Source organism: Varanus komodoensis, unplaced genomic scaffold, assembly GCF_004798865.1.
Source record: "Varanus komodoensis strain SLA01 unplaced genomic scaffold, ASM479886v1 scaffold69, whole genome shotgun sequence".
Lineage (NCBI taxonomy): Eukaryota > Metazoa > Chordata > Lepidosauria > Squamata > Varanidae > Varanus > Varanus komodoensis.
The window spans coordinates 1,559,523-1,584,474 of NW_025336334.1; the positions used below are offsets into that span (position 1 = coordinate 1,559,523).

General features: G+C 41.6%; 1 protein-coding gene across 1 annotated transcript in view; it reads right to left on the reverse strand.

Annotated features, from left to right (window-relative positions):
* Window positions 1-357: 357 nt before the first annotated feature.
* The window catches only part of SHISAL1 (shisa like 1), a 58,922-nt gene continuing 34,327 nt past the window's right edge, over window positions 358-24,952 (reverse strand). The window contains exons 4-5 of the mRNA XM_044450883.1: window positions 2,117-2,177; window positions 358-444 (exon numbers count right to left, since the gene is read on the reverse strand). Of these exons, the coding sequence (XP_044306818.1) occupies window positions 358-444; window positions 2,117-2,177 (148 nt within the window). The remainder of the gene's footprint in view (window positions 445-2,116; window positions 2,178-24,952) is intronic.

The following is a 24,952-nucleotide window of genomic DNA, read 5'->3' on the forward strand; positions in this document are numbered from 1 at the left end:
GTGATATCATTAATCAAATTCCTCAAATTGAATCATTTGTGATATGCCTCTTGGGACAAATATGATCAGATAAGTAATAAACTCTGCCTGAAGTCTTAAATTGCCAATTAGCTAACAGACTATGGGGTATATTATCTCTAACAGATATGAGCTCTGTGTTTCCCTGTAGATGTGAAAAAGTGGTAATTTTCTAGAAATACATTTTTGGCAAAATTAATGGCTCAAACTTCTCTTGCATGAAGATAGGAATAATGATGAGCCAACAAGCTGCCTCACAGTCCTTCCATGCAAAAAGTCCACTTCCAGTTTCCCCAAGTCTTCTTTGTTTCAGCAATTCTCCGTGTCTATGTGCTCAATTTACTTGTAAAAGATATGAGGTTGATCCTGTGGGTGGATCTGTGATGAAATGCTCCATGTAGAGTCTTGAACTTTGACAGTATTCCTCTTCAAAAAAAAAAAAAAAAAAAGGAGATGAAAGATTACATAAATCAGGCCTCTGCATATATGAACCTCCGCTTGGAGCATTCACCATACACAGTGACTGGACGGGTGGGTGGGTGGAAAGCCAACACCTGATCCTTCTCCATCCTATAAGGACTATTTTCAGCCAGATCTTCCAAATGAATGGGCATTTATAGAATGGAAATGTGATACCTCCCTTCTTATTTTGAACTGGTTTAATTCTGAGTAAAGGTGTACAGAATCTTTTAAAATAGTAATCAAACTCTTAGGCTAAATCTGTGCCACAGAATTAAGGCCCAAAGTTCCCCAGTCTGCTGTGAACACAGACAAGACTAAGCAAGTTCTGCTAAGCAGTCAATAGTTCCATGTTCTGACTTTCAAACCAAGGTTTTCTGTTTATGTGCTTTTGGGAACCATCTAAGAGAGTTCAGCCAGATTAAATTTTTAAATGAAACTGGGAATAAATCCTATGCCGTTTACATTTGTATCTTTTTATGAGACTTGTCTTTCCATGGAGAAAGATACTTGTGAGTTGCAGATCATATAAAATTCACAATAACTGCAGTCTGCAAAGTCACGCTCCATCTCCATGCTGGCTGGCTGTCCCCAGTTCACTTAGCATTTGACCTCTTCGACTTCAGGCATAAAGGTTGGTATGACTGTGCTATAAATTTATAAATTTGTTTATAAATAAATAAATTTATTCCTTCTTGTGCTGCACAACCTTCTTGCTAGGATCAGGCTAAACATGTTTGCCAAATTTCAGTAGTGATGAAAACCTTCCACATTTTGGAGGGTGATTTTTGGCATTGCTTGAAAAAAGCACTGCCCATTCATTTAAAATTGCCTCCACTGCCATTTATTTACAGTGACATAGGGAAATGATTTGTTTGGATAGTATCTACTGACACCTATTGGGTATCATCTTTGAATTCAGACCCATTCCAGTCTAGGTTCAGGCCTAGTTTGGGGCCTGAACAGGCCATGGTCATCCTGGATGGCTTTTCTTGCCAGGGATGAAGGGAGAGCAACCTTGTTATTACTTGCAGCTTTTGCTACTCTTGGCTAGTGTATTCTCTTGGACAGTCAAGGACACATGGTTCTGTCCTTATCTAGGGGTCCTAATCCGGCAATTATTTACCACACAATCCAATTCCACTCGGTTCTCTGGGTTTTGTGCAATGTCTCCCCATTTCAAATGCTGAAATGCCTCTTATAAAACTTTGATAACAGCAGCAAAATCTTTAACTTTAATCTTTAACAAGCAGGTACAAGAGTTCAACTGCTTTTGCCTCTGGCTCCACCATCAACTGGAATGTGGTCCCCCAAAGCTTTTTTGAACTAGGAGCAGGGCTGAGTAAGAAATAAAAACAGGCAAACAGTAATCAAACATCTTGAAAGCCTTTCTAGATTTAAAAAATAGCCAATTAAAACAAGAATAGAATACTTATAGCTGATGTAAATGTAATTCTTATTCCATTATTAAATAAACATTTCTTATTGAGGCTGGGATGGATGGTGAAGTGTTCAGACATTTTGCCATACATTCAGTATGATGAGAGGGAAGGCCTGAGAGATCTGAATTTTAAGCCCTGTTTAGCCACAGAGATCTGTGTGGTCTTGGACAAAGCGTCCCTTCCCCAGCCTAACCTACCTCACCATTTTCTTTATCCTTTGCTGTGAAGACAGAACGTGATAACTCCTTCCCAGAGCTCCTTGAAAGATTATAAGTATACAAACATGGCAAGAATTAACATCTAATGTTTAAAACATTCAAAAATATCACTACATAAAAAACAAATGCACAGATTACAGCAGCCTTCTCTGATCTTCCAGATTTCCTTCCAGATGAGTTGGAGTTTAATTCCCAACATCTGCAGGTAACATTATTGGTTTGTGGGGTGATGAGACTTGTCCGGCTTGTCTGGGAGACACCAACTTGGAAAAGCCTATTTCAGAATATACAGTGTTGGCTTTATTTTCTTTGATAGGCAGGCTAGAGCTTCAGAAATGATTGCATTACTAAGGTTTTTTTTTTTTTCTCGCTGACTCATACATCATGTATTTTCTTGGGATAATTGGGTTCAAACTATATGTGACACAAAATGTGTTTCTGAATCCCATAACCAGGATTCTCCTCTTGTTTAAAGTTTTTAAAGTTAGCAACAGTTTGAGAGAAGGAATGATTAAAACCCTCCCTCATGCCAATTTGCCCCTGAAAATGTCTCCTGCAGCAGCTATTTGTCCTGCTATTGTGCGCAGAGAGTGATTTTCAGTGGGGAAAGGGGCTACGTCTTTCTCTCCAAATCTGCCCATATCCATTGGGGTGGGGAGGGCTGCAGCTGCTGGGTTATTCTAAAAAGAGAGCGAATCTTAATCATACAATTCAAAGACACATTTGGAATCACGTGTCTGTATGTCTCATTTTCTGATGCACCTGAACACCTGATGTTCCATCACAACAAAAAATCTGGGCACTGTTTAAAAGCTGCTGCTTTGTTTTGTTTTTGTTGTTCTAATTCAATAGTAAATCTGGAAATCATCCCTGCGATAGTCTGAAGCCTTCTGCAATAAATGCATTTCAAAAGGAAAACATTAGTTATTCTGTCCTTCACTCCCAAAAGCTCTTCAAAGGTGTCTGGATTGGTTAATTTCAGTTTCACTTTGCATTTGAAAAGGTGAAGCAGAAGCTAATTTAAATGTGTAAATGCAAATAAAACTGGCAGTCTGCCTTCTGAAGAACAGTTTGCAGTACTGTTGCAATTGCTTCCCTAGAGGGCAATCCTGTGCAAGTTTAAACATGTTGCAAGGCCAGCTCTGCTGGCTGAGGCATGCTGGGAATTGTAGAACTCTTTTTTTTAATAAATTTGCTTAGGATTGCAACCTTAGAGTGTCAAAATGATTGTCCTCCAGAGCTTCTTGTTTTAATTTTCATTAAGGCCTGAAAAAACAGAAACCTAGCAACTCGAAAATCTTTCTTTCCTTCCATTTGGACTAGAAGTTAGTTTATAAGCTCCTCCAGACTAGAATCTGCCTCTTAAATGTTGCTTAATGCATATTAGGAACACTGGATGATACTGTCTAAATTAATAATATCAAACAGTACTAATAAGAAAAAGTATTTTCATATGTTTTATCAGAAAAATAAAATAAACCAGTGTGGTGTAGTGATTACTGATGAACTGGGATGCAAGAGACTGGGGTTCTAGTCCCCACTCAACTATAAAACTTAATAGGTGACTTTGGGCCAGTCACCGACTCTCAGCCTAACCTACTTCACAGAATTATTGTGAGAATAAGACCGAGAGGGATTATGCAACCCACATTGGGTTCCTTACAGGAAATGGTAGATTATAAAGATAATAAATAAATACAGAAGTGTGAGGTAGGTCGTGTTGGGAGATGGTAGCCTTTGGCTAAGGCCACCCAGTGAAATTCATCCCTGAATAGTATGGCTTTGGATGCCTTATCCACCCCACCATCACACTGGATGTGCCATGAATGTACCTCAAGAGTACTTATACTTGTGTTTCATGGAAAAGACCTGAAGTGATAGAGCAAGCCGAGCAAACTTCAAATCCCATTAGCCCCAGCCAGCATGGCAAATGGTCAAGAAGGCTGAGTGTTATAGTCCAAAGCATCCAGAGGATGCCACTTTCTAACAGGGAATGAATTAAAAAAGGCAACAGCCAGTTGAACAGATTTTTGCCATGACTACTAAGCTGACGATGCCAAAGACTCACGAATAACCAGGTCTTTGCTGAGGTTCAAAATCTCTTCTTTGGCACAGGGGTTACAGAACTGAGTGCAGCCACTTTCAGATATCAGCAGGAGAAAAAGAAGGAACTCTGGCTAAGAATTTAAATCATCTAGTGAGATGATGGCTGAAATGAAATTTGCATAGAGTTTCTGGTTTTAAAACTCCCTCCTCAGTTGCTAAACATCACCTGTATTCAACCAGGCTGATGCGGTCGAATTGTCTGTGGCTATTCAGTGGCAGGGGAGGCTCTCTGAATCCAGTGCAGATTATGACATAAATATATTTATCACACAAAGAAGTCACAAATACCAGGAGTGAGAGAATATATGCTGAGGATGCACTAACAAAGTGAAATATTTATCACAGTAAGCACTGACTGAATCTCAGTCTCTGTCCATAGGCAACATATTCCTTGCATTTTGTAGTGGCCTGTATGAATTTTTAGGCAGACTGTATTTAATAAAGCATATATCTTGTCTTCTGAGGATTCCTGTTACCACAAGAGTAATAAAACTTCTTAGCATTTTTATATTTACTTGAGTTTAATAAAAGACAAACATAGTAGTAGGAAGACTACAGAATAAAAATAACAATCTGGATCAAAATCCCCCTTACCACCTACACTGGGGAATCACTCCTAAAGTAAAAATTAAGGAAGGAGATTGTTTCTAGATACAGATTTAAAGTAATGTCTGTTTTGGCTCTCTGGCATTTGGCAACTCTGCCTGTTGATGATTTTGCTCTGTGCTCCATCCTGCACTTGATAACTTTGAAAAAGTATGGGTGAAGAGGTGAATAAGAGAGGGATGGTGGGCAAAAACTGGTAGGCAAAAAGTTGACAGCAAGAGAGACATTCCACTAGGGTGAGATTTGGGAAATCTGGGAGAGTTTGGGGTGCAGGCAGGGAATTTTCTCCTTTTATTTATTTATTTTTCGATTTATATCCTGCCTTTTTCCTACTAAGGGCTCAAGGCAGCTTACATCTCCTCCTCCATCTTATCCCCACAACAACAACCCTGTGAGGTAGGTTGGGCTGAGAGTCTGTGACTGGCCCAAAGTCACCCAGTTGGCTCCATGGCTGAGCAGGGACTAGAACCCAGATCCTCTGAGTCCCAGTCCCATGCTCTTAACCACTACGCCACACTGGCTCTCATCCTTGCAAGGGGCTCAGAAGATCCCCCTTGTTCAGAGTCAACATGGACACATTAGCGCCATCACTACATTATGAAATGCTTCTGCAGTAGGGGCTTCTGGGGGAGGAAGAAGAGACAATCCCACTGCATTCATATGTTTGCAAGAAAGTTGCCACACCCTTGGGCAGGAAAGAACCATGAGCATACTTTATTTCTTTATTGTAAGGATGTTTACCATACCTTTCCATCAGGTACTCAAAGCTGCTTACAATAATAAACAATATACAATAACATATAAAACATCAATTAGAACAAAAACAGTGAAACCAGACAAGGATAGAATGGCAGTAGCACACATATTGAAATAAGAAGTGGTGTTCAGAAGAAGCATGTGGAAAGAAAAGCATTCCTCAAAAGGCAGCAGCAGGTGACAGGTGGACAAGGGCCTTTTTTGGATCACAAAATTTTGTTCTGGATGATTTGAGGGGGAGATGTACTTTTTCTCTTGATGTGACCCATGGTGGTAGCAACAGTATGACTTCAGTAAGAAACAGTTAAGTAGAGGAAGGAAATGCACCTTACTATCCTTTGATCACATAAAGAAAGACCTATATGTACCTATCCTACAGTTGACAGGAGGTACCCTGGACAAGCAGGCTGGCACATGACCAAACAATGAAGCTAGGCTAACTATATACATTTATGAAAGCAGGGCACACGGTCCTGCTTTCAAGAGTACCACTGAATTTGACTAAGAATGGGTAACTGTGCACTGGATTATAGCCAATTTGATAGTGCTTTTGATAGCCACAGAGCTTTCAAATCCTTTCTCAGTCAGTCTTGTGAAGGAGAATTGATGTCACATTTCACAGATGAGGAACTAAGACACAAAGCAGTAGATTGCCTGATGTCATTATCAATCAAGTCTGGGATATCTTGGTCTTCCACAGGTCCAACTTCAAAGCTCCATTCAACAGTTTTGTAAGATGAATGCCAAAACAATCACAATACGCTGTCCCTTTCAAGTAAACAGTGACATCTTTCACATTGATTTTTCTGACACTTGTTATTAGCTGGAAGACAGCCTTCAACACCCCTCCCCCACTTTTCATAAAATGGGAATTCTGATCCAGCTGTTTTACTTCCTTTCATTTTTTTATTAAGCCACTCGGAGTGCTCTGGTGTAATGCCACCAATGCAAATGAACACAACAGATGGAAAGTAAAAATAAATTAACTGTCATTCTAGATGATGGGAAACAATTTGTAATCATAATCACAGAAGCGATTAGCCTGAGGTTAATAATAGTAGGACAATTCTGTAAAAAAGCAAAATAGTCTGAGGTGCTCTGTGGTCTCTTTTGAATCTGATAACCCTAAACAAAACTGTCAGATGTACAATCACAGTCTGACATCAGTCCAATGGCAGTGCTCCAGTTGTTTCACGTTTTTTTGTAACCAGAGATGCAGGCCTTTACTTATTTCATCTTGGGCCATGGTGGTTGAACTACATACCCTATCATCCCCAGAAGAGTAAGATGCTGGCATTTTTCCCACCAGAGATGAGAACACTTGTAGTTCAGCTCCCATGGTCTCAGGATACAGATATCTTTCTCAGTTATGAAGGAAGAAAAGGGTGAAGAAAAGGCAGACATATCTTTCCTATTTTTTATGCAGCTCCAGAAACTGATCCAGCCCCCCATCTAACCCACCCTCCCAAGGATACATTTCTGCCCCCTGGAGAGCAGGAGTGTAAGGAACTGAGCCCTTCACACTTTCTTCTGCACATCAACCCCTACCTCAAGGAGTTTCACCTCTTCATTGCTTTGCTCAAAGGGCCTGATTCACTTTTGAGAAAGTAGCCTTCTGTTTGCCCATCCCCAATTCAGATTTCCTACTGGCTACCTCCAAGCCTTTGAAAATGCAATTCCTTTCTGCCCACACACTAGATTACCAACAGTAGTTCAGGATCATTAGGAACCTCTCCATTCAGAAATGACATTTGAAGATGAAAGGAGAACTGAAAAGCAGCAGTAATTTCTTTGCTACCTCCAACAGGCAGAGTTCTTCAAATACAGTTTTCCTGGAGTCTTCCTTAACTCTGGACCCATTTCAGTCTGGATTCAGACCTGGCTACAGGACTGAAACTGCCATGGTTACCCTGCCCTTGTGCAGGGAGAGGGAAGGGGTAGTGCGTCCCTGTTGTTTCTCCTGGACCTCTTGGTGGCTTTTGATACCATTGACCGTTGTATCCTTCTGGATAGGCTGGCTGAGTTGGGGGTCAGAGGCCCTGCACTGTAGTGGATCTGCTCCTACTTGGCAGGCCAGGAGGTGGTGCTGGGGGATTGTGGCTCTGCACCATGGCAGTTTTGCCATGGAGTTCTGCAGGGTTTCATTTTATTTCCCATCTTCTTTAATATCTACATGAAACTGCTGGGAGAGGTCATCTGGGGGGGGGGGGGGGTTGGGCTGCAGAGTCATCAGTATGCTGATGACACCCAACTCTACCTCTCTTTTGCAACTGATTCAGACTGTCCTTAACCAGTGTCTGGCTGCAGTGATGGGCTGTATGGGGGCCAATAAACTGAGACTTAATCTAGACAAGATGGAGGTCCTGTTGGTAGGTGTTTCAACTCTCCAAGTTAGTTAACTTTGCCCTGTTCTGGATGGAATTGCACTCCCCCTAAGGGTCAAAGTGCATAGTCTGGGAGTGCTCCTTGACCCGAAGTTAACCTTGGAGTTCCAAGTGAGTACTGTGGTGAGGAGCGCTTTCCTTCAGCTTTGGCTGATCCATCAACTATGTCTTTACTTGGATGAGCAGAGCTTAGCAATGGTGACCAATGCTCTGGTAACCTCCCAATTGGACTATTTAATGTGCTCTATGTGGAGCTGCCCTTGAAGATGGTCTGGATACTTCAGTTTGGTTCAGAAAAGAGCAGCCAGGTTGCTAGCAGGGACCAGCAGATATACACACATGCCAGTCCTGTACCATCTGCACTGCCTTTCAGTTGAAGTCCGGGCACAGTTTAAGGTGCTTGTGATGACTTATAAAGCCCTAAGTGGCTTAGGACCTGGATATTTGAAGGACTGCCTCCTTCCATATATACCTGCCTGGCCTCTAAGATCTGGAGTGGAGGTCCTTCTTCAGGAACCTCTTTGAAGGAGATCATAAGAGTGGCTAACTGGAGAAGAACCTTTTTTGTGGTGGCGCCCTGGCTAAGGAGTGGGCTCCCTAGAGAGGTGCACCTGGTACTGATGTGGATTTTCATTTGGTGCCAGGCCAAAACCTTTTTATTTTACATTTTTTAAAATGTTAGTAGTGCTTTAGATTGGACTTTATCTATTATTATCTGGATGCTGCATCTTCTTCATTTATTTATATTACTGCCCAGAGACATTGTGAAGGCTATAAATAAATAAATAAATAAATAAAGTCAGTCAGTCAGTCAGTCAGTCAGTCAGTGAATGCAAGGAAGCTACAAGCTAGTTCAGAGGTACGCTTGATTTTCCATCTCTTGACTGCCAGATGTACATGGGAACTACTTTGTCTGAGGTCAAAGAGATGAAATTTCTCCCTGTAGCTTTAGATCTGTGGTAGTTCATTCTTGCATGAAAGTAATCAGTAGATATTGTGGTCATTAAGTGATAAGCATAGCACATTGCCCTATGAAATTCATAATTAAAATGGTCACAATTACAGTGGTACCTTGGCTCATGAACTTAATCCATTCCAGAACGCTGGTCATGACCCAAATTGATCATGAGCCAAGTTAAATTTCACCGTAAGGTTCAATGCAAGTAAGGTTAATCCGTTCTGTAACCATTTTTTAATCAGAAAAATGTGAAGCAAAGTGACAAAGAACAACAAAGATCGCAGCCATCTCTCCCCCAATCCCGAGCACAAGCGCGGCCATCTTCCTGCTCCCCCAGCATGATCGAGATTGCGCCAGTCCTCCCTGCATGCGCCCATCATCCTGGTGCGCAGGGGGAGGGAGAGATGGGCACGAACGGGGCGTACTGGGGAAGGGAGAGACGGGCGCGATCTCAGCCATCTCCCCCACTACCCCCAGCACGATCACGGCCATCTCCCCACTTGTGGGTGGGGAAATGGCCACAATCGTGCTGGTTGGGTGGGGGGGAGGAGATGGCTGAAATCGCACCTGTCTTTCCTGCAGGAGCACGCCCGTGATCACAGAGGTCTTCTCTGCATGAACGCAACTGCGATCATGACCATCTCCTCACTTGGGGGGGGTGAGGAGATGGCTACGATCTTGGTCGCCACCCACAGCAGAGTTTGCAACCCAAGTCAAAATTTTCATGAAATTTTTGTTTGCAACCTGATTTGGTCATGAACCAAGGTGTTCATTAGCTGAGGTACCACTGTACTTGTTCCTACTTGAACCATATTAGGGTAACATGAACAACGGCAGTGGTAATGATGTCTAAAAATTTAAGCTAATAGGAAGTTTACAGTAATCATATATTAATTCAAGGATATTTAATGAAGAAGAAACACAGTTTGCAGGAGCACAAAATCACACTCACCTTGTCACACTCACCTTGTATATGTGCACAAACATAAATAACGCTGCATACACCTAGACACCCCCAACCACCAGTGAACAGGAATGGGAAGGCCTAAATCCCCACATGCCAAAATCGGGAATTAAAAAGCTCTTTGGAAACTGGGATCATGCTGATGATGCCTAGAGCAATCCTGCCTCTTAAGACTCTTCCTTGCTGGGGTGGTGGTAGTGAGGGGACAGATTTAAAGCCTCTCCACTCCTTCAGTGACCAAGGTTAGTGGCTTCTCCACTGCATTTAGCTGAGGGGAAAAGCAGTCGGTTTCTCAGCCCCCAGCTACAGCTGATCAACTGGACCGCAGGGAAGGGTGGGAGCAGCTCCCTAGGCACTGGGCTGCCCATTTGCACTCTAGCCAAATGAATTTATATGATTAATGAGGTACCTCAGCCACAGCCGCAGTAGCTGCTCTTCTGCATGGAGGAAACGAGGGTATGTAGAAACGTAAAATAACTCTTCATATTTATTCATGGGCCAAGTGAAAGGGCATGATTAGCATATGAGTACCACTCTTCCCTGCCCAACTCCTCCAGAACCAAAAGTAAAGAAGTGGGAGAACCTTCTCCACACAGGGGCCTTGTGCCCAGCCCAGCCTGTCAGTTCTCTTCTCATATCAAAAAGCTGTTCTAGTTTCACAGGTTTGCTGTACCTCTCCACAAGCCAGGAACACTTATTGTGGTACCTAAAGGGAACCCTTGGCAAATGGCAAATTCACATGCGACACTCTAATGATAATCCACATAAACATAGCAGGTACCACAATGTATCTGTTTGTGCCAGCCTCCTAAGTGGGTTACTTCATTATGCTAAAACAGTTTATTGTACCTGGGAACATTTACCCAGTGTGTCCTACATGCCTGGACAAGAGAGATTTGCCACAAACACATGGTCATCTCGCCACCATTTGCGACACCTAATTTGTCTTGTCCATGTTTGCTTTGTTCTGAAATTTCTAGGGGAAGCTTTCAGTGCAAACAAGGCTCTTGAAACAGAAAGCTTTATTCAGACTTTTTGGTTAAAATTCTAGCCCATTAGTGACTCTCTTTGATCTGTTGGTTTATTATCTAAAATTGGCATGCTCAGCATTCTGGTCTAACTCCCATCCAGAAATTAGCTTCCCTTAGGCTTCAACAGCTGGTAGGATGTGGTGAACCTATGATCTTGCTGATGGCCCAAGCAGAACAAAAGGAGATGAAGCTTATTCAGCTGCAGACCGAATTCTAAGAGTGCTGCCAAATATGATGGTGTTTTGTTTATATTGTAGATGCATGTCTAACAGAATCTTGATTCACATCACACAGTCTCAGATGGTTTCCAGACTAAAGAGAAAGAAATTCTGTAATTAGCGAGTGAATTCACTTGCTGTTAGAAATATGGTGTAGCATCAAAGTCTTCAGTTAGGGTTGCTGCACTTAATTATTCTTTCTTCTTCCTCTGTAAAACTCTGAATCTGGTCCAGAGCAGCAGAGAAAGCATGACAGATCACAGGCTCCTCTGACTATAATAATATTTTTACTACACATAGGCATCTTTGCTACAAAAAAATAACTAGGATGGCCTGGTACAACCAAAAAGTCCAAGGAATTCCAAACACCTTTGCTTTGTCATACATGGCTCTTGTGCTTTTTGGAAGGGAAAAATGAGAGAGCCATAACTTTCCTTTAAAGTCACCATTTCATCTCTGCATGGTATGGTATGAAAGATTAAAGTTGTTTCCATAAATGAGGCTTAAAGTGGTTCTTGCTTCAATACAATTTGTAATGTGCATATAAGACCCACATTTTCAGAACATTTGTTCACATGGCAAATGCCTTTTTCACATTTATAACAATTGAACATTAATGCCTGTAAAAGCTCAAAGGTGCTTTCATGTGTAAAAATGCTCTTAGGCTTCCAAGGATTTGCTCTGGGACAAGAAATAAATGTGACTGCGCTAAAGAAACATCAGAGTAGAAGTAAGATATTATTTCTCCAGAAAGAACCTAACAGTTTCTGGACTAATGTGAAGTTTGGACAACTCGGTGTGTTCATTAAGAGCAGAAGCCAAACAGAGCATAACGCATTTTCCTACTTCTCTTCTAACAGCTGCCAAGGATGTGGAAAGGGAATATGTGGCACTGGCTGATTTGTGCAGCAACGACATGGATGGACATATGTATGGCTCTGAGAGAGAAGCTCACCACTGGAAAATCGGGAAGTCCAAGCCTTAGCTATTAATGTTTCATAGGAGCCCTTTGTTTTGACTTAGGGGTAGAGTATGCTGTGCTTTGACTCATATCCTCTGCTAAACCAGCAGGGCAACCTGCCATTAAAATGGGAAACTGGTCCTCACTAGATGGTGGAGGCATGGAAGCTGCTCCCTGCCATGCAGTTGGGATAACATTAAAAGCTCCAAGTGCTGTGGGAAGAGGTCACGTAGTGGCTTTCCCCCTGGCAGAGTTAACCTACATCTACTTTCCGGAGCAGTGCTATGGTGAGGAGCCAAGCCTCCCACAGCATTCAGGGTTTCTCATGTCACCCTAGTGCTGCGGTGGATCTTATACTACAGGCATTAGACAAGGATCCACAACCAAGGCAACCACAATTGTTTTAGGCCAAATCCACAATGATGACTGCTAAGTCTCTGGACTGCTCGGTTTCACTGTAACATCATAGAAATCATATGAAGTACACAACAGAACATAAGCAAAAGACAGACATATAGACTGGGTTTCCATCTTGTGCATATGTAGGCCATTTTCCTACAGGGTGGCTTGTGTGAGGGCAACAACATGGGGTATTCTAGAGTTGGCTGTACCCATGATAGCCTGTGGTGTTTTTGAATCCAGTCAACTAACCCTGCTGTGGGTTTTGGCTAAGGATTGGTTAGCAAGCAGCTTGGCAAAAGCGGCGACCCCCCACCTGGGCCATTGTAAGCTGCCTGACAAGTGCCCACGTTGGGACAACCAGCACTGACTCTGCATATCCTGTTGCAACTGTGAGCCCTGCCACAAGCTTTTTTGTTCCCATTTGTTTCTTTTCTGGAGATGGCAAAAAGCCGCCTCTGATTTGATAGCTAGTGACAGCTCCTTCAAAGTGCCCAAGTGGCACACTGGAGCGACTGCTATTGGTTTGTCACACTTTTAAAAATGTGCTCCAAATGTGTGCATTTTTTCCTTTCTTTTAGAAATAAAATTCTTTAGTCAGACTTGTGTAAGTTCTCCCTTGAACAATTTGGTAGGTCTGCAATGGCATGCCTTACCCAGGTGATGTCTCAGGAAGCATTCCTGAAGGGCAGCGGCCCCAAGATGCTGCCAAGCACTTTAGTCTTAATGGTGCTTCTTCAGGTGAAAACAAAGCCATGAGTGAGCTTTGCTTGTAAAATAGGAGTGGTCAGTCACTGAAAAATCCACAGTAAAATTCTCAAGTCCAAACGCCCCTTTTTGGACCTAGCTCAATTGTGGTTCCTCTTAGTCTCCCACCTGTTTCCAAGGTAGTTGGTATCTGGGAAGGTGGAAAAGTGCAAGCCACCCCCCACCCTTTTATGGGAACTATCAGTTTTAATAGAGAGCTGTCAAAAGTGCAGCTCCCTTAAAAGAGGTTCATGATCATGGCAGGGAGAGGGCAGATAACTTGGCCCTGCTGTGGAATTCTCCGGAATACCTGCAGGAGGACCAATGGGGAAGGTAGAGGCTGAATTGATGAGAACTTGATTGTCTAGGTTTGGGTTGTCCACAGAACAACATGCCCACCACAGCTCATTGCCAGAGTGAGTTGGCAAGATGTATAAACATGCCCAGCCTTTCTTCTCCCCAGGGGGGGAATCTCAAATATGTTTGTGATAGGGCAAGAGAGTCAACAATCCACACAATGGTGGTGGTGGTGGGGATCAGTGAAGAATGTTTTCAACATTTGCATAGGACGTTTTACTGCTTTTGAGAAGAAACAGCAAGTTCAGAATCAGAAACTATGTTAAGTGGTAAGACACTGCTGTAAATGAAAGAATGAAACTCATTAACCTTTGATTTGTTGAGCAGAGAGAATGATTTATTTACTCAATAATTTGTTGCTGAATTTAGGATATGGCATTGTTCAGATTTTTCAGAATATTTTGTTCTCAGTGCCCACTATTGTTTAAGTGTGAATTGAAGTCTTCCACAAGTCAGACTATATGCTAGCATAGACAATTGAAAATTATTTACTTTTTCAAGATAGGAGCAATATCTCAATTTCATAGAATCAAAGAATACAGTTTGCAAAATTGACATGAAAGCTGTTCTTGTTGGACAGGGATAGCACAGTTTAACAGGATATTTCAACTGCTGATAAATTGTGGCTATGGGGTTTCATTCTAAGCAATAATTTTGAGTGGTGGTTGTCTCCAAGAAGAGTTGGTTATGTTGGAAGGGCAATTCTGGGAAGAATTAGTTCAGCAAGGATGACAGTTGGGTGAGGAGCAAGGCAGGAAGTTTAACTGTCCACAATCAAGCAGAGTGAAGCACATCCCAGCTCCATTCAGTGAATGAGTTAAGCACATTTTAAAATCTCTCCCACTGAATCACTATGGCTCAAATGTGTTCAACTATGGCTGGATCATGCTTGTCATGAAAAAGGAAGGTTCTGCTGTTGAAAGCCAGTGTGCCTTTCCTCAGCGGGGATCAGCATGAATGAGGTTAGTTGAAATACTTTGCTCGAATTAGAAAACGCGAAAGAAAGTCACAGTAACTTGTACCTTCTTTCTTAACAAAATATATTGGAAAGAAAGAGAACCAAGAGGATCACATGGGAAAAGAAACATATCTAAGATAATCCTTTAAACTATCAGGGATTCTTAGAGGAAAGGATCAGCTGGGGAAGGAAAGTTGGAAAACACCAGGTTGTGGTGCTGTCCCATCCCACGTAGGATTACAACTGTATCAACTGTGTGGGATATGCTCACCTGATCCTAACATAGGATCCTCGTTTAATGCTTCAGAAGGCAAATAAGAACAGAAACACAAAAACACATGTTAACAAGGTAACAGAATGCCTCTTTCTTGCACATATTTCCTTCCTAAGACACAAAAAGGGATTGTGCTTGATTGAAAGGTTTTCCTGTTTTCAAGGCTCAGTGTGGGATAATGGTAAACCTGCTCTGCTGTGACCGTGTGTCGCATCTGGTACATATGACAGAGACTGAATGCTGTCCCTGGTGCATTTACCCCTTCTTCCAGGCTCATTCTCTGCACAGTGATTACCCACACATACAAGTCGACATGTGTGGATTCAAGCTGTACAACTGCTGGTCCTCCCAGACATGCTGGAGATGAAGGATGCGCAAGATGCTGCTCCTTTTTTGAGCAAGAACTACACCAGCAGTTCTCAGACTTCCCCACCCCACAAGCCACTGGAAATTTGCAGAGGAATTCAGTATAAATGAATGCTTTTTCTACAAATCAAAGCAGTCTTATAACTTATCTTTTAATAACTCATATTCTGCATGCTTCAGCACTGTCATCTTCATAAAATGAACACCATATTAGAAAATCACAGTCTGAACAGGAAAGTTTCTAGGGAATAATTGGTAGACTGCAGCAATGCTACATTATGAAAGTCATGGGCCTCAGCTACACTTGTTGGATAATCTTGCCTGGGCAGAGCAGCACTGGTATTCATCACCAGAAAAAACAAATCTAGCGAAAGGCGAAATACAGATAGTCTTGACTGCCCTGAAACTTGGCTACTGAACACTGGAATGAAGCATATGGACCTCATTTTGAAGTTTGAGAACTTCTGCTCTATAGTGTTAAAGCCACATCTGAATAGAACTATTCTACAATAGTAATAATGCACATTTCCATCAAGTATAATGAGACATCTTCCTTAGAAGTAACCTTAGTATTCAATAAGACGGTGGACTGCAGCATTTGAAACATGAACTTAGCTGCCAAGGAGCCTTCTGGGGTGCCTTGCTTTTAGCTTCTTTGCAGCCCACCTCTGTCCTTAGGGGAGCACAGACAGAGTGCAGTCACACCAGGATGGTGTATACAACCTGGGCATTGAAACAGCATAACATGACCCAGAAACATGGTATGTCCACTTTCAGAGTAGTAAATTTTCTGGAAGCTCTCTCTTTGCCTCAGTGACAAAACTTAAATAAACAATTATACGTTTAGGGGCATCACAAGTGGTAAAATTCACCCAAATATCAAGAAAAACAGAGGCTAGGGAGAGGGCTTCCAAAGAGCCTTTGTTTAAGTTGCAGTTCATTTGGGTTAGGGAGCTTTTCCAAGTCTTGTTAGGAACTGCACATTTTCCTTTCCCTGCCAATGCTCAGAAAGCTTTGCAGAGGTGTGCCCTCAAGGCCAATACTTCAGATACTGTACAGTGCCTTGAAGGCTTAAACATCACTCCAAAGGGACTTCTGAACAAATGTATCCAAGCCATGATTAAAGTTCAGGACTGGGAAAGAAATAGATGAAATTTTGTTAGGGAAGCTAAAATCAGAAGGTCCAGCCAACATTTTCAGCCATGGAAGAAGTCTTGGGAAATGCAAGCTTTTTCTTCTGAGAGGTCTCCAAGAAAGCCTAGCACTAAAGCCAGGCTGCACATCCTTAATATGTCAAGTAACACCTGGAAAAATCTCTGTCTATAGAAGAAAAACAGCAACTTCCTTCCCAACATGGTAAAATAAGTGGGCATTTATCACTTGCATATCATGGCGTGTGCCTGATTTTTAAACCTTCTTTTCCTGCCTGTAACAGATAACTGAGAGAACCCTTAGAGAGATTAGTTTATTTGGAGGGCAGATCTGAAGAACCCATGGAATATGCCAAGGGACATCCAAATTTGCCAAGCTTGATCTCATCAAGGGTCTTGTTTTCCTATTGCCGAACTAATTCCAACTCAGGTTCACATACAGAAACTTGTATGCATTTCACATGCATTTTCCAAGGCGTAGACATAATTGTACATGTCTTAAATAAATGCATTTGCAATATGTGGTTTTCCACTTAGAAATGCATTTTGTACTCATTTCTCATATTATGCTGTCCCTACTGCATAGCTAGGCTGGAGCAAGACACTGCAGTATGCCAAATGACAGAGCTCATGATAAACACACATAATATATGGAAGGGTGTGTGTAGGTAAAGGGTTTGTCCACTACCTTCTGTTGGAAGAAAGAAAAAAGGTGCACCAAAAACATTCCTGGAATGGTGGATAAACCTGCCTCTTATCTTGCTAATCACAGTTTCTGGGGTAACAGATAGCTCCAGATTGCAGCAACTCACACATTTTGTCCACCAAGAACCCATGAAGAACAAAGACAAGCTCATGGCACATATCCCTGATTCAAGTTTTTCTTCTTGACCAAGCGTAGCAGAGGCTGATGCACACTTTACAGAGAAGAATGAAAAGTGGCATGAACAAATCACTTGTTCTCCAGTGAAAAGCTAAGTGGGACTCACTCCCCAAGAGCCAAAAGACTTATGATGATCTGCCCGTATGGACTGGGACACAATGCATGCTTTTCATGAAGAAGGTCCCTGGTGCCGGAAATTAAAAGTATGTTCAGCAGCAGGACTGAAAAAGACCTTTGCCTGAGTCTATGGGACTGTGCATAATCCCTCCCAATCAACGCACGCACTACTGGGCTTGAAGGCAGTTTCAAATGCACCATCTTGCTTTGGATATTACAGAAGTGCTTGTGTGATGCTCTTCACTGAAATACAAAGAACAGCTGCTTAAACCACAAATAAGCACATCACGCAACTGTTCAGAACTGCACGTGCAGAACATGATCATCCAGTGAAAACTGCAGGGAATATTATGAGAGAGGGGAAAAAGCAAATGTCAGACGTGTGAAGTGAAAAAAATTCACCCAGGTGAATCTAATATTTGCAGTTCAAGAACAAAATCACATTTGCTTCCTACTGAGACAATTTCAACATCCAGATAGAAATGCAGAACACCCAAAAGGTCAAGGATGCTTGTCCCTGGAATTTACATTGAGACGTGTTTAATTTTAAGGGCAAGAATGATTTAGGACAAAATCAGACTAACTCTGGTTTAGAGCAAATACAACAGAATATTTCAACAGAACAAACAATTCTACTTGTATTCTCCTCTAATCAAAGGAGAAAAAGAAATAGTTGGATTTCCCTGAGCTTGTCTGTGCAACTCGGAAAATCAGCCAAGCTATCTCTTTTTCATCACCAGGAACAACAGATTTTCTAAACCAACCTGACTGTCTAATTTTCCCAATTAGAAGTAGCAAGCAATTGCATCAGTCAGGTGTCAGTCTAGACCATGGTTCCTCAAACTAAGGCCTGCGGGCCGGATCCGGCCCGCCATGTCCATTTAACTGCTCTTCCCAGAGGTTTTGTACTCACCGTGCACGCAAGTGGGCTCACGAGGAGGATGTTTTAGACTGCTCAGAGAAAATTATCTCCTTGTGAGCAAGCTAGTGCCTCACTGTGCGCGCACCCAGCAGTGGCTTGCTCATGAGGAGGTTGTTCTGGATCCACTTGGAGAAAACGATCTCCTCACAAGCAAGCCAGCACCTTGCCCCACGCCCCCTCTTCTCGCCTTGCGTGTGCGCGCCCACCCCCTCAACAGCCCATACCCCCCCCCCCACCAGCACCGCCTTGGCGGCCTGCACCCACCGCTGGCATCTGTCAACTGGCCCCTATTGAAAAAGTTTGAGGACCCCTGGTCTAGATGCAGGGGTCCTCAAACTTTTTCAACAGGGGGCCAGTTGAAAGGTGCCGGTGGTGGGGGCAGGCATGTGCAGTGAGGGGAGGGGAGGCAAGGCGGGACGGGTGCAGTGAGCAAGGTGGGGATGGGCACATGAGGCAGCAGCTTGCTCACTCGGAGATCATTTTCTCTGAGGGAGTCCAAAATGATCTCTGTGTAAGCAAGCCGCCGCCTCCCTGCGCACGCAGGGTGGTGGCAGGCGCACACAGGGCGAGGCGGGCAGCGGTGGTGGCAGCGGCGAGCGCGGTGAGTCCAAAACCTCTGAGGCAGGCCAGATAAATGGGCATGGCGGGCCGGATTTGGCCCATAGGTTGTAGTTTGAGGACCCATGGTCCAGAGTAAATCTGAAATGGATAAATGAATGTTGTCCTTCAGGTTGGAATAGGCTTTTCCAACTAAGGACAATCTTTGGGAATGTCATTTTACTTTGTAACTGACTACCCCAGAATAACCGAAGAAAATCCTGCTCATTGAAACAGTCAAATTCATAAAGCTCCCATAAAAAATAAACTGAATTCATGTTCCACAAAGTTGTGTGAATAAATAGGCTCCATTTGCTAGTTACTGGAATATACATGATAGAGAAACATAATAGAGAAAGAGCTTGTCTTTTAGTTTTAGTAATGATGTTCATAATTTTATACCACATGTCAATAAAAATTAAAAGGAATGGCATACAATTATAGTAATAAGCTGAACATTGTTCTATGCATGTTTACATGTCATGCTTTCAATGGAGCATACTATCTATTTAAGGTTTCCTAGCAAATATGGAATGTATATATATATGTGCTATATTTAGGGATGCCTTTTTTCTGAAGTGTACCTCATAGGAAAAAATGCAACTGTTAAAACTTATTTCAGCACCAAAATAATACCTGCTCAATTTCTGTCTTTCAAGCCAGTAGCAACAAAGTCCAGGGTGGATAAAAAACAATAATTTTTGCAAAAATATTTTTAAAATCAGATTTTTAATTTAAATAGGATTTTTAAAATTTAAATTGGATTTTTTAAATAAAATGCTTTTTGTGGAAAAATATCCAAAGATAGATTTCTGTTTAAGAGACATTATAATCCAAAGGTTATCCATCATGAAATAAGTATTAGTTTTTAATTATGTAGCATGAAGCTGTATATTCATGCAATATTTAAATTTTTTGGTAAATGAATTCCATTAATCAATTTACAATGGCATCTTCTTCCAGTGGTTTCTGTAAGATTACAGGGCCATTTTTCTATCTAGAAGACATTATCACAGATGCTTGGTTTTACAGTTCTCAAAACTGTGAATTTGTGTCTGCAGTGATCACATGCCTCTTCTTCACAGCAAAAATGTTATAGAATAAATATATAGAGTTGAGAAAAAGACCTTAATCCCATTGTTCCATTGCAAATATAGGTACATGCAATCAACCCTTTACCTCTTAAGTGCCAAGTTTCAAAAATTTCAATGAATAGAATAAGATTGTTGGGAGTGGAGTAGATCTGCAGAAGAAGCTAAATGTGAGGATGGGGTGGGCAAACAGTAAAAATGAAAGTGAAACCTTTTGAGCAGAACATTTCTCTGGATCTTTTTGTGTACAGCCTGAGGTTTATCATATCATTCCTTCCCTGGAGGCGAAAACCTATAACAGAAGTGGGCCACAAGAAAGACCCAATTCGGGAATACTTTAATGAAGTTCTTCTAATGAAGAGTAAGGCAGGCATTTGTGCAAATAATGTAGAAAACCATAATTTAAATCTAGTCTTACTGACCAGTGATGAAAATCATGATTTAAATCAATTTAAATCAAATCAATCATGATCTTAATCATATCCACTCCGTGACAAACTGTGGCAGCAATTTGACATACCTGTAAATAAGTCTAAATAGATTCAGGAGTTTTCAGGCTGGCTTCAGAGGGGTGGGTGGCAGAGGGAGTGACACCCCATCTATGCAGGAAGTAGCTCACCCACCTGTCCCTGTTCCTAGCCCTCCTGAGTTTCATTGGGGGAAAGTACTGTTCAGAGAGTGCTTTTGACATTATCTCCATCATGATTTAAAAAGAGCAGTGCCTCATGAGGCCAATTCCTTTTGGTGGTGAAATAATTGGAGTGGAGAAGAAAGCTTTGAACCAGAACCTGATCACAGGCTGCCTTCCAAGCCACAGACATTCAGGTCTCCTCCAGAGTTTAACAGAGCTTATTCTGAACTGACTCTAAACAGATCTGCGGCTTTAAACTGTTTATACTTCAAGCTCAGAAGTAAATCCAGCAGTACTCTGCCTCAGAGCTTAGGTCACAATTGGGTTTGCAGGTAGGGATTCAAAAAAATGGCTAGTTCACACACATACCAATTGTTCTATGGCAATGACTAGTGGGGGAACTGCCTATTTATTATGGTTTGGGAAAGTTGCTTCTACAAGGTTTTCTGGTTTCCTTCCTGCAAGAATGTTAAGATTTTTAGTACCAGTTTCTGTAAGCTGTAACTATTTCAGCTACTCTGTGAAAAGTTTCACCAGCTGAATTAACTTCATCAGAACCAACATGTTAATTATAGTCCAATACACTGGGATACTGCTAGGAGCATTTCTGAGCCTCCCACCAAATAATAATTAATCAGCTTTGTCATCTTCTTGAAACAGCTCCATGCATGCATGCATGCATGCAGAGCCCACATGTGTGATGCACAGAGACCATGAAGAATACCACTATTATAAAACTGATTCTTGTCATTTCCAGGACTTCCTCTTTATCTCTAATACTAAACCAATAAACACTTTTAAACAATTAGCATTTTACTTATTTATTTCCTTTGTATACTGTCCAATGTTGTTTCTTTAAATTCCCTAGTTTTTCTCCGTCAGAACTCACTCATGCTGTTCCCGTTTTGTTTCATTTAAACTCTGGGGGATGCCACAGAGCCATATAAGTGCTACTCCAGAGAGGGTGATCCAGAATGAATGTCTATCCATGTTCCACAGCTTGACCAGGGCTATAAATAGAAACCCCACCCCCAGCACCCTCTGGAAACCACCTAGATCCATTAGCCTCTGGGGGCAGACCATCTTAATAGATCCCCCACCTGTACAGAGCAGAAAACCCACTGTCACTCTATTCTTGACAGCCAGTGATCTGATAACAACAAAGGGGATAAACTGTAGGCATCACCCTCAGAACACCACCCGCATGTCCAGTTAAAATATTAAGTCCAGACTGTGCCCTGCTTCATGTGTTGAGCCGATAACATGTTGGGAAAGTCCCATGACTTTCACGGAAGCCATGACATTTTGAGGTGCCCTCAGAATGAATGCTGACATCCCTGCTAAACCAAGGGCCCTGGCAGTCCCAGGATCACAGCTAAGACCACCTCTGTCAGCTCAGGTACGGAGACTGATGAGCCAAAGGGTGCACGGTACATCAATACAATCTCCAATCTGTCCTGGTGGGTTAAAACAAGATACAAACCTTGCAGACTAGCAATCACAGGGGCAGGGCAATCTGGACAGAGCTCTCCTACTTAGAAACAGCAGTATGCCACATGGCACTACTCACGTAAGCAGAATTATATATACACCATGAACTTGGTGTTGGCATTACATTTTTATAGCAAACTCATAAACATGTAAGAGAAAACATAACATAATCATTTGTAGGGTTATATGACGGTTGTTTAACTCTCAGACAATATCTGCTGCCTGGGTTTGGATGATATGACAAACTACACCAACTCCTACAGGGAGATGAATGATCAAAATAAGCCATGGTGAGCTGCAGAGGTTGGGCAATTCCAGTCAATATGAAAACCCTCCCAACAGGGAGTAGCTCAAGCCTTCAGTTGTGCTGCTATGCAGCTGCTCCTATGTCAAGCAAGGGGAGGACAACAGCAGGACAGAAGCTGAGCATAACTTAAGCAGGTTGGCTGAGTTAGTGAGGATAAAACCTCGTCTCTCCTCAGGATGGATGGGACATGTCAGAATGGAATGAGCTGGCAGCTGGGGAAAGTGTGTCAGAAAACAACTCCAGCAGAAATTAGCTGGAGAACAACATATTAGCTTGAGCAGTTCCAGGTTTCCACTAAGGCCCCTATGACTGCATGACCCAGTCAACACCAAGTGTTGAGATAGAGTAAACTAAGAGAGAGTGAGCTGAGTTAGGAGTTTAAAACCAGCTAAAGGCAATAAGGGCTCCTTTGGTTTAGCTGAACCATACATTTGTTTGTAAAGACAGCCTGAGATGGAAGAAGGCAATAGAAACCCTGGAATGCCCATCAAATACAGAATAAAGCTTGTATAGATGACCTGGTTGCAGAGCAATTCTGGGCAATTTTCTCCATACTTTCTCTGCCTTTGAAGTAAGAGAAGATTTGAATTCCCTGACAAACATGATATTTAAGGCAAAGCATTTCAAGATACAAGCATTTACCATGTCATTAAAAACATATCCAAGCAGTGTTTTTAGCTTCTCTCTTATTTCTACTAGCCATGGAGGCTGCCACCCATTTGCAGTTATTTATGGATTGCTCTGCAATAATAAGTAGAAACTTATTATGGGGTGGAGGTTGCCATTCTTTTTGTGCAAGAGTAAATGTACAAAAGTGTGTGTGTGTGTGTGGGGGGGGGGGGTGATGGCCACATGCTCATCTTTCCACTGCAGCCCTGCTGCTTCAGGAGATGGCAGAGAAGTTAACTGAAGTCCTAGCCCAACCTCAGCTCTTGCCCTTTCAAGAATACTGCTACCAATTACAGAGGCAAATATTACATTAATACTGAAAGAAGACACAGACTTGACGCAGATTCAAAACTATAGACCTATATCACTATTAAATGTGGATTACAAAATTTTTGCCTCCATAATGGCAGAAAGATTGAAGAAGCATTTAACAGACTTTATTCATTCAGATCAAAATGGTTTTTTACCTAAAAGACAAATGAGGAATAATATGAGAACTATCTTGGGCATCTTAGAGTATTATGAAATACATACAGAAAAACCAATGGCACTGTTATTCATGGACCCACAGAAGGCTTTTGACAATGTTAATTGGCAATTTATGAAGCAACAATTAGTTCAAATGGAATTTGGTGAAAAGTTCATTAATGCGATATTAAGCATCTATCAAAAGCAGTCTGCTAGAATTATAATCAATGGAGAATTTACAAATATTATAGATATACAAAAGGGTACAAGACAAGGATGCCCGCTATCACCTCTATTGTTTATATTGATCCTAGAAGTGTTAAACAGAAATATCGGGGACTATATGGACATTAAAGGTACTAGAATCAGAGATGAAAGCTATAAATTGCAAGCATTTGCAGATGACCTAGTTTTCATAATTGAGGAACCCTTAGTAACAATGCCTAAACTCCTACAAGGGATTGAAGAGTAAGGCGAAGTTACTCGGATGAAAAGAAACAGAGAAAAGATGCAACTGTTAGTAAAAAATCTCACACAGGAGCAGAGAAAAACTCTGGTGGAACAAGTGGACTTTCAGATTGTTAAAAAGGTTAAATACTTGGGAATTTATCTTACAGCTAAGTGTACCACTCCGAAAGAAGACAATTATGACAAATTAAGAGTGATTTGGAAAAATGGGCTAATTTGCAATTATCCTTGCTGGGAAGAATAGCGCTATCTAAAATGAATATATTACCAAAGCTTTTGTTTCTATTCCAAATGATTCCCAAAAATTTTTTTTTGATGATTTAAATTCTCAAATCTCGAGATTTATATGGAGAAAAAAGAAACCAAGGATTAAACTAAAAATACTTCAGGAGGCTAAAGAGAATGGGGGTTTTGGTCTCCCTGATTGGATGCTGTATTATCAAGCTTCTGTTTTAACATGGCTAAAAGAATGGATAACTTTAAGAAATAAGAGAAACTTGTATCTCGAAGGGCATGATTTGCAAATGGGTTGGCATGCTTATATGTGGTATGAAAAGTTTTTTAAGTCATTATATTAGGAAATCATGAATGTCAGCGTGGGAAAAGTTAAAGACAAAATTGTATAATAAATTAGCAAGATGGCTTTCACCTATGGAAGCTCTTGTATATCCAAATGCATTGAACTTTGAAGCGATCGTAAGATATGATGATATTTTGGATAATGATGGAGGATTGAAATTGAATCAAGAAATACAAGAACAAGGCTCTAATATTTCTTGGTGACATAAGGTGCAGATACAATCGAGATACGCTAAAGACTATAGAATGTAGGGCTTTTATAAGGATTTAACAAAATTTGATCAGACGATGCTTAAATCAGATGAGAAAATGATTAAAAGATTATATAATTTCTTACTAGATAGGAGAATGGAAGA